A 13,501-nucleotide genomic window follows, 5' to 3' on the forward strand; every position below is an offset into this window, starting at 1 on the left:
TAAAAAAGGATAACTGGAGTCAATTAAAAAGCTCTTTCAGACCGGCAGCGTTAATAGCTGCCCAGGAACATGGAAACCCCTCCACCCCTCTGCTGTCTGCTGAACTGCTGGTTGAGTTGTCACCATCATCCTGGCAGAGCTTGTGCAGAGGTACGTGCACACCCCGTGTGGGGCAGAGCACGGCCCACAGTGATGCTGGGCACAGCTCCTCCCAAGGGCTGAGCTCTAGGGAGCACCACTGGGTCCATCCATTGGCCACCGTGACACATGGACCTGCAGGCACTTCTGGTTTGTTCCTGTGGGTTCACTCCTGGATCACTGCAAACGGTGGCTAAGCACTGCTGGGAGGGAGAGCCTGCAATAAGCCATTGTGCTTTGGCTCTTTTAAAAAAGCAAAACACGAAGCAAACGGCTTTAAAAATGGTTTGGTTTCAAAACTGAAAGGGAAGGACGGGTTAGAGATGATGAGAAGGTAAAACATGAGGCTCCTGAAACCTGCTGTGGAGAAAGAAATGCAAAATGTTTTGTTTCAAGGTGAATGGAAAAGCTGAAACCAGCAAAAAAAAAAATCCCTCTTCCCATGAGCACGGATGTTTCAGGTTGTTTTTCCTAGATTAGCACATCGCTGGAAGAAAAGAAAATCCATTCTTTTCTCTGCTGGCACTCCAGGTTCCTGTTGCTTATTTTTTATCATGTTGTAGTGACTTTGATCCCCGAAGACTCCTTAAGTGCTTTACAAGCCAAGCATGCAAATCTGGGCTCATCCCCCGAGGCGCCACTGACACTATAGAAGAATCATAGAATCATTATGGTTGGAAAAGACCTCTACGATCCCCCAGTCCAATCCCAACCCACTCTACCATGCCCTCTGACTGCATCCCGCAGTGTCACATCTCCATGGTTCTGGAGCACCTCCAGGGTGACCCCACCACCTCAGCCTGCTTCAGTTCACCACCACTCTTTCTGAGAAGAAATGTTACCTAACATGCATGCACCATGGCAATAGGTGACCCCATAGCAGCATCAGGGCAGCCTGCCCCACCACCGTGCTGCGGTCCCAGGCCTGTTCCACTCTGGCTTAGGCAGCCTGTCTGTGTCTGTGTGTATTTATATATGTGTGTAATTTCAGATTCCCAGACGGGCCTGGAAGCCAGATTCCCTTGGATGTGCCTGAGGGTGCTTGCAAGTCTGAGCGCCAGCTGCCGTGTGCCCAAATACTCCATGAGAGTCACTGCAGGTGGGAAACCTCAGTGGACCCCATCACTGCTTGTACTGCAGGGTGCTGCAGGGCTGGGTTCCAGCAGGGCACTGCCTGCCTGTGCTACAGCACTGCAGCATCCCTGCCTGCAGGGAACGATGTCCATTGGAGAGGACAGACAACTGTGCTGCTGGCAACTGCGGGCAGACAGTCCTCTCCCAAGTCGTCTCCCACAGACCCCCAGGCAGCCCCAGTCCCAGCACCATCTGCAGTGGGGCTGGCGGTCTTTGCACACAGAGGGCAGGCAGACAGCGCTGCTGTGTGCTGCTTACGCACATCAGAGACTGGGCCCTGCTCCCCTGGGCTTTGAGGGCTGAGCTCACCACTCAGATGGGCATTTGGGAATTGGCTGTAAAAATACAACCGGTCTTTGGCAAAGAAGCTGAATTCCTCTGGGTGCGCTGTGCAGGGCCTAGGGCGGCATGGGAAGTGTCTGTTCTGGGCAGCAAGAGCCCTTGGTGTCAGCAGGAGAGTCACTGCCTGGGGCTGTTCTGAGGGAGAGGGCTGGAAAGTGCCTCCAAGTCCACAGCTCCAGTGGGGAGAGACCGAGCAGTCGCCAGAGATAGAGAAGTCAAGATTTTGCATTCCGACTATCTATAGGAAATAGGGTTTTTTATTATTTCAAGTTTTCATAAAAATTCATAATTACTGAAATCAAAGTTACAGAAGAAAGTTTGTAACTTTTTATTGATTTTATTTCTGTTTTTTTTTCTTTTTTTTTCTTTTTTTTTTCTTTTTTTTTTTAGTTTATTTCCCCCCCACCCTCCCCCCTTTTGTTGTTTTTCCCTCTCAGAATTATATCTGACACCAGAGTCCATCAGACAAAGTCCTTACAAACACAGGAGTCCTGAAGACATCGGCTGAATGTTTTCCTGGTATAAAGAAGAAGAGGAGGAGAAAGAGGTGGTGACGGTGCAGGTGCAGAGAGCTTGGACTGGGGCAGAGGGCGTGGTGGAAGGAGAGAGGTCGGTATGTTTGTACCAATGTTTTTTAAATTAGTTTTTGTATTTGTTCATATGTTCTCTTTAAAAAACAAAAACAAAACAAAAAATGAAACAAAAAAAACAAAAAACAAAAACAAAAACCCAAAACTATTTGCAAATTGTTGCCTGGTTAAATCATTTTCATATTGAATTTGCGCGGTGCGTCGGCAGAGCTGATGCCTGCGTCAGACTTGCGTGGCACGTACTCGATTTCAATGTTGTGCTTGGTGTTGCCTTTCCCCCGGCTCCACAGGAAGAGGAGCACCAGACAGAAGAGCACGACGCCCAGGAAAGAAATGAAGCCCATGGTGGTGGCGATGATGAGAGTCTTGATGTCAAAGGGAAAAGGCACGGTGGCACGTGTGCTGTTGGCATCGCTCTCGTTGGGCTGGTTGGAGATGAACGCGAAGGTCTTGTTGGGCTGGTGGGGCCAGTCTGGGGAGTAGCTGCGCACGTGCAGGTGGGCCAGCATGGTGTCGTTGCCACCCGCGTTGCTGGCAATGCATAGGTAGGTGCCGTTGTCCTGGATCTGGGCGTAGCGCACCTCCAGCGTGCCGTCAGGGAAGACAGTGAGCCGCCCGTTGGTTTTGGTGGAGATGAGGTGCTTGCGGGGGGAAAGCCACATGATGGCGGGTGGCGGATCCCCGTCTGCCCGACAGACAAAATGCACCGTGTGGCCTTCGTCCACAAAGATCTGCTGAGGTTTGCGGTCCCGTATCCGAGCTCGGCGGCAGGTGAAGTAGTTGGGCAGGAGGACGTCAGGGAAGTCTTTGAACTCCTTGCCCTGGACGAACTCAGGGGTAGAGCAGGTGGGCTGCTGCTTATTGAAGTTCAACCTCCATCGCCGTCGGAAAACCCACAGCAGCCGACAGTCGCAGGCTAAGGGGTTGTTGTCGAGGATGAGCGTCTCCAGGTTGCCCACCGAGTGGAAGGCCGACTCTTCCAGAGTGGTCAGCAAGTTTCCTGACACGTTCAGGATGCGCAGGTAATTGAGGCCACGGAAGGCAAAGGGCTCGACCGTGGTGAGCTGCCCTCCCACCAGCTGGATCTCCTGCAGCCTGAGCAGGTCATGGAGCATGGAGCCCTCGATGGTGACAATGGGGTTGTAGGACAGGTTCAGGAACCGGAGGTAAACCAGGTGCCTCACTGACACGTACGGGATGGACGTCAGGTTGCAGTGGGTGATGGACAAGGAGGTCAGGTTCAACCCATAGAGGCAGTTGGATGTCATGGTATCCAAGTAGGGCCAGTGTGAGATCTCAAGGACCTTGAGCCTGTACAGCCTCTTGAATGAGTAATCCCGGATGGCGTTGATGTTCAGGTGGCGCAGCCGCAGCACAATCAAGCCGTGCAGGTGAGACAGGGCCTCCGTGGGGATGGAGGTCAGGTTGCATTTCTCCAGGGTCAGCTGCTCCAGGCTGTTGAGGCCGCTGAAGGCCCGATGGGAAATGTAGACAAGGTCGTTGTCCCCTACCTCCAAAGACTTCAGGTTGTACAAGTCCTGGAACATGTAGTCTAGGAGGATCACAATTTTGTTCTCACTAATGTCTAGCTTGGTAAGGTTGCTGAGTCCAGTAAACACCCCCAAGGGGATCAGCTTGAGTCTGTTACTCCTGAGCCCCAGCGTCCTGAGGTTGAAGAGGTTGTTGAAAGCCCCAGGTTCAATGGCACTGATAATGTTCTCGTTTAGCTCCAGCTCTTCAAGGTGAGGGTAGTTGGCAAATTCATCCTGGTTGAGCGTCTTGATGCGGTTCTTACCCAAGTCCAGCTGCCTGGTCTCCGTTGGGATCCCCTCTGGGACGACCATGAATCGCTTCCGATGGCACAGCACGGCGCGCTCCTGGGCAGAGCACTCGCAGCGCGGAGGGCAGCCCGTGGCAGAGCCGGACAGGATGGATCCCAGCATCAGGAGGAGAATTGGCTGCCAGCAGGCCAGGATTGGGCTGCGCATACTCGCCTCCCCAGCTAACATCCTATCTCTCACCTGCAAAACACAGGGCAGAGGAAGAGAAAAGGTGGAGGTGAGCAAACACTGCGCAGAAATGAGGAAGAAGGTTTACCGTCCTGGTAGAGGTGACACTATCTACCACCTAACAAGGTGAGGACTCTGCTGACACTTTGCTCTGAGCTCAGAATCCTCAAAAGAATACCCAATGAGACACTGGTCAGTGGCCAGTGTGAGGCTGGGACACTGCAGGGAGAGGGATCACCACACACTGAGTGGGAAGGCTTCTCTCACACACGGGCAGCAGATGGGACACCATATCAGGGAGCTGCTGTGAGCACACCCTGTGTCAGAGGTGTATATAGATATGCTCCTATATAGAGGTGCATGCCCCTACACAGAAGTGCCATTGTGTGTGCACCTCTAAGACATCAGGTGCACTTTGCAAGCCCTTTTACAGCAGCTGTTACACACGTGCCTTTGACTCTGGGTGTGCTTTGTATGCCCCTATATAGGGTCTGCTCTGTGTGTGTCTCTGAGATACTGGGCACACTCAGTGCCACTGTAAGAGACCATAGAGCTCTTGCTTCTAAGACACTGGGTGTGTTTTGTGTGCAGTTATATAGGGGCCATCACACGTGCACCTCCAAGACACTGGGTGTGCTTTGAGAGGCCCTATACAGGGGTCACTGTGCATGCCTTGAACACACTGGGTGTACTTTGCACACCCCCAGACAAGGACCCCTCTGAGACACTGGTTACCCTTTGTGCAGCCTGATAGAGGGGCTCCTACACACACCTCTAAGACACTGGGTGTGTTTTGTGTGCCCCTGTATAGGGGCTGTCGAGCTCTTGTCTCTAAGATACTGAGCACATTTTGCATGCAGCTACACAAGGGCCAACATGTGTATCTCTAAGACAGAAGGTACACTTTGAGCATTCCTACATGGGGGCTGTTGTGCAAGTGCATCTAAGACACTGGGGGTCCTTGTAAGAGGCCAGCTCCCTTTATGCACTGGGAGTCTGGGGATTGCAGCTGCATAAGAGATCTGTGCTTCATCGGGTACAGCATCCCATCATCTCAAAACACAGCTCATGGTCAGACAGCTTCAAGGCTCCACACCACTCTGCTGCCTGTCCTGGGAGCACCGATGGCCTTCCCTGGGCACTGTATGGGCAGCTCCTGTCCAGGATTAGGACAGAAAGCAGAAGTTCTCCCTCACTCTGTCCCCGTGGCGTTCCTTCCCTTATTGTGTAAGCTGCTATAAGGAATCAAATCATATTAATGTTACAAATGAGATGAGCAGCTACTCCGGACTTTGTTTATATCTATTGTTATGTGTAGGCTCTGCATCGCTTCTACCAACGCTATTTATGGCTATCGCTGCATTGCTTTATATCCCTCATTACATACACTGTCCATTACTTTCCCTGCTGCAGCACTATTTATGGGCCTGGTATACATTCTGTGCGTTACTTTAATTGTGTCTGTTTATATGCATCATTTCATAGAGCTAGATGGCATAAGTGTAACTTTTGATGCAGGAAACTAAATTCAGCATTTCTTTGCAAGGTTAAGGTTCTGGGATGAGCAATCCTGGACAGGCATAAAACCATCCACCAGCACCATCTTGGAGCCCAGCAGATCTTGGCATGCCAGGCTGTGCTCTGGCTGGGCTGCATGCTGTGGAATCCTTCATGGCTCCATTGGGCCATGCAGTAGGTGAAGCCCTTCCAGGCATCCCACAAGGCACATCCTGAACCCTGTCTGACCTCGCAGCACCTGAGCTCCTACCCCAGGTGCCCGGCTGGGATCGGGGCTGATGGTTGTGATGCACAAGGTGGTACCAGCTGGGGAGCACTGCAGCCCCCTGGCACCAACACAGGAAACGAATTGATAAGAAGGGAGCAGCTGCTGGAATCACTAACGTCAGGCAAATATCAAATCAGGGCAAACCAAAGGAAAAATTGTGCCCAGAGACATCCAGCGCCCGGCCTCGCCACCCGCTGCCCGGGGATGGGGGCTCGGAGGCACAGCCCCATCTGGGGGAGAGCTGCCGAGGGGCACAGATGGCCCACAGGAGCGGTGCTAAATGCGGCAGTACCCGCTGAGCTGGGAGGAAAGATGCTATTCTGGGGCTGGGCTGCTGACGTGCACGGGGCGCACTGCTGTGACGGACATGGGAGGAACATCCCTGGAGAAACCAACCCCGGGATGTCACCGAGGAGCCCCGCCGTGTGCCCAGGCTCACCCTGTGGTGCTGCTGCTTCTGGCTGTGCTGTGCTGTGCTTGCTGTCTGCAGGGTGCTCAGCACTGGGGCTGGAGCTGCACTGCACCGTGAGATCTGCTGCACCGACAGCAAGTGAGCAGCAAAAGCCCCGCGTCAGCGCTAAGCCCACCTGGCATTCATAAATTACAGCGTGTGAGACATTCACCCTTGAACCAGATGCTTTCGAGAGCATCAAGCGACGCAGGCAATCGAGGACGGAGCGAGCCAAATCCCTGGGGCCCCACAGTGCGCGGGGGCAAAGCAGGGCTGGGGGGCACAGCTATGGGAGGGGCTGTGGCTATAGGTGTGGGCAGGGGGTCAGCCGCCAGCTCAACCCCACCTCTGTACCACCGCCTTTGCATGGAGCCTCTGGCACGCAGCTCTCGGAGTCGGTGCTCTCCTTGAAGCTGCTCCAGCTAAATCAAGTTTTATTGAACTTGACTACATTTTAGAGATAAAGACTCCAGGTTTACAAATAAATATTTAACAACCTTTCCTGCTGCTAAAAGAGTTGCTTTATCCAGACCCCGGGCTTTGCGCTAAGTGTTCCTGTAGCTATCTGCAAAGCAGCAAAACAAAGGGAGAAGCTTTAATTCGCCAAACACGTTCGTTCCCATTTCCGCCTCTCTCCATCACTCCCTCTGCGTCCAGTTCACGGTCACGGCCTCTTCCCTCCATCTCCCCGCTCCCACCCCAGGTGGGATGGCACCATCTCCCTGCTTGGGAATGCACAGCGCTCTGGGGGGTTGGACAGAAGGATCTCTGAGCTGCAGGATCTGCTTTCAGCTGCTCCGAGATGGAGCCTGGAATAGGTGCACCGCAACCTGATCTGCCATGGCAGTTGCTCCGGGGCTGTAAAAGAGCATGAAGAAGTATCCAAGATGCAAATCCCCTTCCGGCACCGACACGGCCTGGCTGGCACCAGGTGCCCACAGCTCCCGACCCATGGGACTGCTGCGCAAAGGGCTTCCCCATGGCTATGGCTCTTCCTCCCAGATTGCAGCAGCCCCATTGCCCCAGGGCAGTAAGTCAGCAGGGTGCTGGCAAGGAAATCCCATCAGTTCTGTGGTTCTGCTGAAGCCCTCTTGCTGAGATCACAGCTGTGCAGAGCTGCTCACCCTCCTCACACCTTTGCTCCCTCATTTTTCAAGGTTTTTTTCTCTCTTTGGCTGCACATGCTTCAGTGACCCATCAGCAAAGAAAACATCCTGACAAGTGATCAATAAGTAATTGCAAAGGCAGCTGTGGATGCCTCGGGTGCAGAGCCCTGAGCTAGCAGGAGATAAATGAGCACGGGAAGGTGCAGCACACCGTGGAGCTCTGGCTGAGAGTCTGTCTTGCTCCATGCACACCAAACTGCTGCAGTCAGGTCAAGGGCTGCCTGCAGCTGAGCAGTGCCTGAAGGGCTGTGTCTGTTGGGGAACATCCCCTGAGGGTCTGCCCTGGGAGCAGTGCCCTGGAGATGTTTCAGGCTTGGTCAGCAGGAGAGCGGGAAGTGTGCTGCAAAGGATCACAGAACCATTAGGGTTGGCAAAGGCCTTCAAGATCATCTTGCCCAATGCCAATCCATCCCACCATGCACACTGTCCACATCCCTGAGCAGCTCCTTTGAGCCTCTTCTCCACACTGACCCATCCCAGCTCCCTCAGCAGCTCCCCATAACAGCTGTGCTTCAGACCCCTCACAGCTCTGTTCCCCTCTCTGGACACGCTGCAGGGCCCCAATGCCTTTCTAAAGGCCCAACACTGCACTCAACGTGCAGCCTCACCAGAGCCCAGTACAGAAGGACAATCACCTCCTCAGTCCAAGGACATGCACCAGCTGTCCAAATGGGGCTTCTCATTTTATTTATGGCAGCGAGCCTCCCCTCTGAGAGACCCACCTTTGGGGTCATGGGCTGCTGCAGGCGCTCAGCACGAGGCACCCAGCTCAGTGAGCAGTCAGTGCTGAGCAGAAGTGGGACTGAGGGGGCTGCAGTGAAGCACAAGTGGCTCTGGTAGAGCTTTGTGCTTCCCTGCATGTAGCGATGGAAAGGAGATGGAAAAAACCTTGGACTATGGAAACATTTGCACCGGAGCAACCAAGGAGCATCTTCTGGGAGAGGTGCCAGGGTCACGCTGACATTAGGAAGGCAGCACTCACCTCACCGTGCCCTTATGGGACAGAGGCAGCTGCTGGAGCCCATCCACCACCCCGCTCAGTGCTGTGGGGTCAGTGCAGCATGCCCTCCCGTGCAGCCCAGAGCATGCCTTGCTGTGCAGAGTCTGGGTCCCCCACCCCTGCATCCCAGTCCCGCTCTGAGGTGAAGCCCCAGATGGAGGCACTGATGCTGCACAGCCACAGCAGATGGGGACCAGGCTCATCGCAGCCCCACGGAGCAATGCTGCTGCTGCCGGAGACCGTGGGCACATCCATTACGTTACATTTAAGGTCAGCCCGTACTCACAGCACCACTTCTGTTCCCACGCCTCATCCTAAAATACACCCACAACCAGCGTAATGCCCTAAAAAAAGGCTGATCCGGAGCACCGCGTCGTTCCCCGGAAACCTTTAGGATAACAGCAAAAGGATTTCAGAGGACAACAGCCCCACAGCTCCAGGGAAGCTGCTGGTTTAACTCTGGTTGGGACAGGCCCTGGTATGATCACATTGCTGCCCCAAATGAGCGGCCCCACAGCCCTCTGGGAGGGGCTGACCGCAGAGCAGGGGAGCATCGCTGTGCCCCCTCCTCCACCTCCTGCCCGAAGCCATCCTGTGAGCCACATCTCCACCTGTCCCAGTCATTGCTTCCTTCATGCAATAATGAACACAGCGCTGCAGGAATGTCCAGAAAGAGGGAAATGGAGGAAAAAAGGCAGCAAAGGAAAGCACGAGTGATGGTGAACGCAGAGAAGATTCCTCTTCCCAGCCTGGCTTTTGTGATGATTTCACACGTAAAATTCCTTTTTCTTCTTTCCCCTTTCTTGCTTGTTTGATTTCTGCATTATTTATGGCTTGTCTTCAGGGCCTCTATTTGTTGTTATTGTTTCATCCGACAATAAAACACATTAGATACAAACAACCAGCGCAGAGCCGCGGCGGAGCCCTGTCCTACACCATTGGATGGGGCCAGTCTGTGCACCCCCAGCCTGACCCCATGGCTGCAGGGTGCGATGGGATGGCATGGCAGGAGCAGGGCCGTCCTCAGGGCAGGAGCAGGGCTGTTCCCACAGCACAGAGCTGCCTTCGGCGCGGTGCTGCGCAGCGCTTTGGTTTTGTTCCGCCTGAGCTGAAAGCGATGCTTTCCACCCCTTCCTCCTCCTCCCCAGCGGTGGTGATAATAACACAGAGGCTGCACTCCGGGCTGTATGTGAGAACAAAAGTAATCACGTGGAAACGCAGCGCATGGAAATTAAATCGGAAATGCAAGGCCAGGGTTTCCATTTCGGTTCGGCTTCCGTATCGTTTCCCATTGAAAAGGATAAACAGAGTGAGTGCCAATCAGCCTAATGGCAGCACCTAATGGCAGCACAATTCCATGTTTCCCAGAGCAAATCACAGCTCCGGCCCAGGGCTCAGAGCCAGCTCCGTGGGACGGCCATGGCACAGCACAGCCCGTGGGCAGGGAGGGGTTCTTGCTGCATCCAACATGCCCATGTGAGAGGAGGGAGCACCCAGCAGCGCCTGTGCACGTGCCCAGGCTCTGCCCCTCACCCCCTGGGTGCCTCCGGGTCTGCACTGGCTGTTTCCCATTTCACACTCGACATCTCCAATCTCAACAATGAGCTGGAAGAATGGATTGCACCAAAATATTTCTGCTTCTCTCTCCGGTGAGAATTCCCCATCGGAGACCAATCCAATTAAGGTGCTGGTTATGAAATTACCCGTAATTACAAGAGCGATATTTAACGGTTTGCATTCTGATGAAGAAACGGGACGGAAATGATAAAAAAAAATCATAACACCAGAAAACAACCCATAATAATTGTGGGTCCAAGCGAGATAAGTCAGAGCAGCGTGGGGTGGCGGGATGGCTGGGGCTGGGCTGCACCTGCCTGTCCCCAAAGCGTGGCACCAACCCCACTGGACAGCTTGGGGGGCACCGCCATGTGGGCATCACCTGGACCCCATCAGGCTGCTGGAAATGTGGGCAGAGAGAGGAGGGAGGCCTCAAGGCAGGCTGAGGGTGCAGCCCCAGCAGCATGCAGAGCGGGGGCACGTGGCAATGGCACGGAACGCTCTGCGTGTGGCCGTTCCCCTCTGCAGCTCCAATTTCTCCTCCCCCAGGTGGAGAGAGAGAGAGAGAGAGGGGGAAAAAATGGGCTTGGAAGAAAATTGAGGCCACGGCCTTTGGTTGGTTTCTCCCTTTATTTTCTTTGGGTTGTTTGATTTGAGTTAAACATCACTGCTCTCCCCTCGCAGGAGCCACGCTATCCTTCTGCCCACCCAAAGCTGTTCCTGCTCTGCCAGGACAGACCCCACCAGCCTGCACCCTGTGCCACCAGGAGGGCTGCCATACAAGCCAGCAGCACACCCTGCTCAGCTCCGGTGTCCGGGGCCAGCACCCCACGCATCCATCAGTCCTCGCTGAGCCACGATGGGCTCCGTTTGCTTTAGGATCCAGCGACTGTAATTATGCTGCAATTACGCTGTGATTGTGGCGATATTATAAAGTGATTTATCAACCCCTGAAATGAAAGCTCACGTCAAAGGGTTTTACACTTGTTACGTGCAGCGAGCAGTGCAAACTTTGGCATCCTTACGGCGACAGTCTCAAGCGGGAAAGCAAAGGAGCAATAAGTCATTCCATCGTGCCGTTTCACCTTCCGGTGATACGAAGCAGTGGTAATTAGTGGTATCGCGGAGTAATTGCGTTACAGGTGTGGAATAACGGCAGCGTGGTGCTCTATTATGGAGGTATAACTGCCTGCTTTGTAACGAATCCCCCCAGCCAAGTGCCCGGGTTGCTCACCCCTTCCCAGCCCTGCGCACGGGACTCCTGCAGCACCGCCCCCCTGAGCCCCACCGGAGCCCCCGAGCGGCACCACAGCTCCGGCACCGCACCGGGACGGGAACCCCTCGGGGTACCCGGTGTTCTGCACGGGGCCACTGCGGCTGCCGGGGGAGCTGCAGGGAGGGCCGTTTGGTGGGGAAGGGCTGCCTGGGCACCGCCGGGCACCGCTGGGTTGGGGGCGCGCCGGGGGTGCAGCTGAGCCCACAGAGAGGAAAGCCGCTCGCATGGAGCCCGCAGGCGTTGGCCGCACATCCCTCCCTCCCGGCAGAAACCCTTCAGCGGCATCAGCGCTCCCACCTCAGCCCGGAGGTGGCACCTCCAGCCGTGCGGCTGCCTCGCGATCCGGGCTGTCTGCACCCGGCGAGGAGCAAGGTGACAAATCCGATCACCCACGGACAGCAGCGGAGCAACAAGCGGCGGCCGGGGAGCGGTGGGGGCAGCCCTCGTGCCCTCCTGCCCCGAGAGCCCCTTCACCATTAACCCCTTCTCCTCCTGCCGGGCGCAAACCGAGGGCGAAGCGCTGTCAGCGTACCGCCCCGCCGCTCTCCCTCCAATTCGGAGCCCGGGCGGAGGGACCCTTCAGCGCCCCGGATTCCCCCTCAGCCCTCAGCCCTCCCACCTGCCGGCACCTCCCCGCGGCCCCAGCGGCCGTCTCTGAGCTCGATGGCGACGGAGGGCACAGCGATACCCCCCGGGGCCGGGCGGCGTGTCCCCCTGCCTGCCTCCGCACGGGGCCGGGCGCAGCCGTGGGGCGCGTTTCCCCGGCCCCGGATGGCAACGCTGGGGCAGCCGGCGCTCTCCGGCTCCGCAGCCCTCCCTGGCGGGGAGCGCTGCCCCGGCCGTACCCCACCTGCATGTGTAATCCGCTGCCGGGCGGCTCGGCTCCTCCATCCGGGGAGCGGGAGGGCTGCCCCTCGGGATGCGGCTGCGGGCAGGGCGGGGCGGGGGCCGGGGGAGCGGCGAGGAGGGCTGCCGGCAGGAGAGGGGCGGCGGGGGCGGCCACCGGCGGGGCCCGGGGTACGCGTCCCCTCCTCCCCAACCCCCCCCCCCGGGCCGGCAGCCCGGCTCCCCGCTCGCCCCGCGCCCCCTCCCTCTCGGCATCGCCTCCCCGCTCACCTGCATCTCATCCTCGCCGGCGATCTCCTTCGGTCAGAAATGGCATCTCCCCCGGCCCCCACCCCCTCCGCCAAAATCTCCACCTGCAGTAACGCAGCTCCCCCTCTCCGCAGCGGCCGCACGGGAAGGCGGCGGCTTTCCCGGCTCGTGGGTCCGCCCGGCTCCGGCCGCCCCCGGCTCCGCTCCGGCACGGGGAGCTGCGGGGCCGCCCTCAGGGACGTACCGCGGCCGGCGGCCTCCCCTCCGCGCCCGGCGCCGTGCTGCGGGGCGGCGGCATGGCCCCGCCGGAGGCTGGCACGGGCCCGTGCTCCGGCTCTGCTTCGGCGCGGCCGGGCTGGGGCTGGGGCTGCAGCCGGAGCCGGAGCAGCCGCCGCCGCCGCGCCGGCCCCCGCCTCCCCTCCGGGAGGAGTCGCCGGCGGGCGCGGGGCGGTGCGCGGAGCCGAGCGGGTCGGTGCGGAGCCGCCGTCAGTCCCCTCCTCCCGCCGCCTCCCCCGCGCCGAGGGGCGGTGGGTTCGGGGCTGCGGGAGCGCCGTGCGGGGAGCGGCGCCCCCAGGGGTCGGGGCCGCGCGTCGCTTCTGCCCCCCGCTCCGCTCCTCTCTCCTCGCCGCAGCCTGGCTCCGGAGCGGGAGGACGGGGCGATGGGCCGGGGGAGCTCTGCGGGCGCGGGGCTGAGCGCTGCCGATCCCCAGGGGCCGGCGCAGGGCAGCACCCGGCCCTCCGCGCTGTGCCCGCCGCGTCACCCCTGCCCCGGTGGGTACTGATTTATCGAGCGGCATCGGCCCCTCCTCTATCGAAGGCCGGTATGGCTGGTGATAGCGAACACCGACTTTGCTCCCCATGTGTTCTTTCCCTCCCGCCTCCTCTCAGCAGGGCTCTCCTGGGGGAGCAGCCCGGTCGGTCCCGCATGGCCAAGCGGGGTGCGAGGCGGCTGCTCCA

At 57.5% G+C, this 13,501-nt stretch overlaps 1 protein-coding gene across 7 annotated transcripts in view; it reads right to left on the bottom strand.

The window, feature by feature from the left end:
- Positions 1-1,853: 1,853 nt before the first annotated feature.
- LINGO1 (leucine rich repeat and Ig domain containing 1) overlaps positions 1,854-13,501 on the bottom strand; it is a 97,338-nt gene continuing 85,690 nt past the window's right edge. For 5 of the 7 annotated variants that reach the window (XM_072345338.1, XM_072345339.1, XM_072345337.1 and 2 more), the window contains one exon: positions 1,854-4,225. In XM_072345338.1, coding sequence (XP_072201439.1) covers positions 2,372-4,213 — 1,842 coding nt within the window. In that variant the 5' untranslated portion in view covers positions 4,214-4,225 and the 3' untranslated portion in view covers positions 1,854-2,371. Of the gene's footprint in view, positions 4,226-12,299; positions 12,324-12,565; positions 12,924-13,501 lie in introns of those variants that run through there. The other 2 variants (XM_072345333.1, XM_072345334.1) reach the window with 2 other exon arrangements.

The sequence above is a fragment of the Excalfactoria chinensis genome, chromosome 10 (genome assembly GCF_039878825.1).
Source record: "Excalfactoria chinensis isolate bCotChi1 chromosome 10, bCotChi1.hap2, whole genome shotgun sequence".
In the NCBI taxonomy this organism is placed as follows: domain Eukaryota; kingdom Metazoa; phylum Chordata; class Aves; order Galliformes; family Phasianidae; genus Excalfactoria; species Excalfactoria chinensis.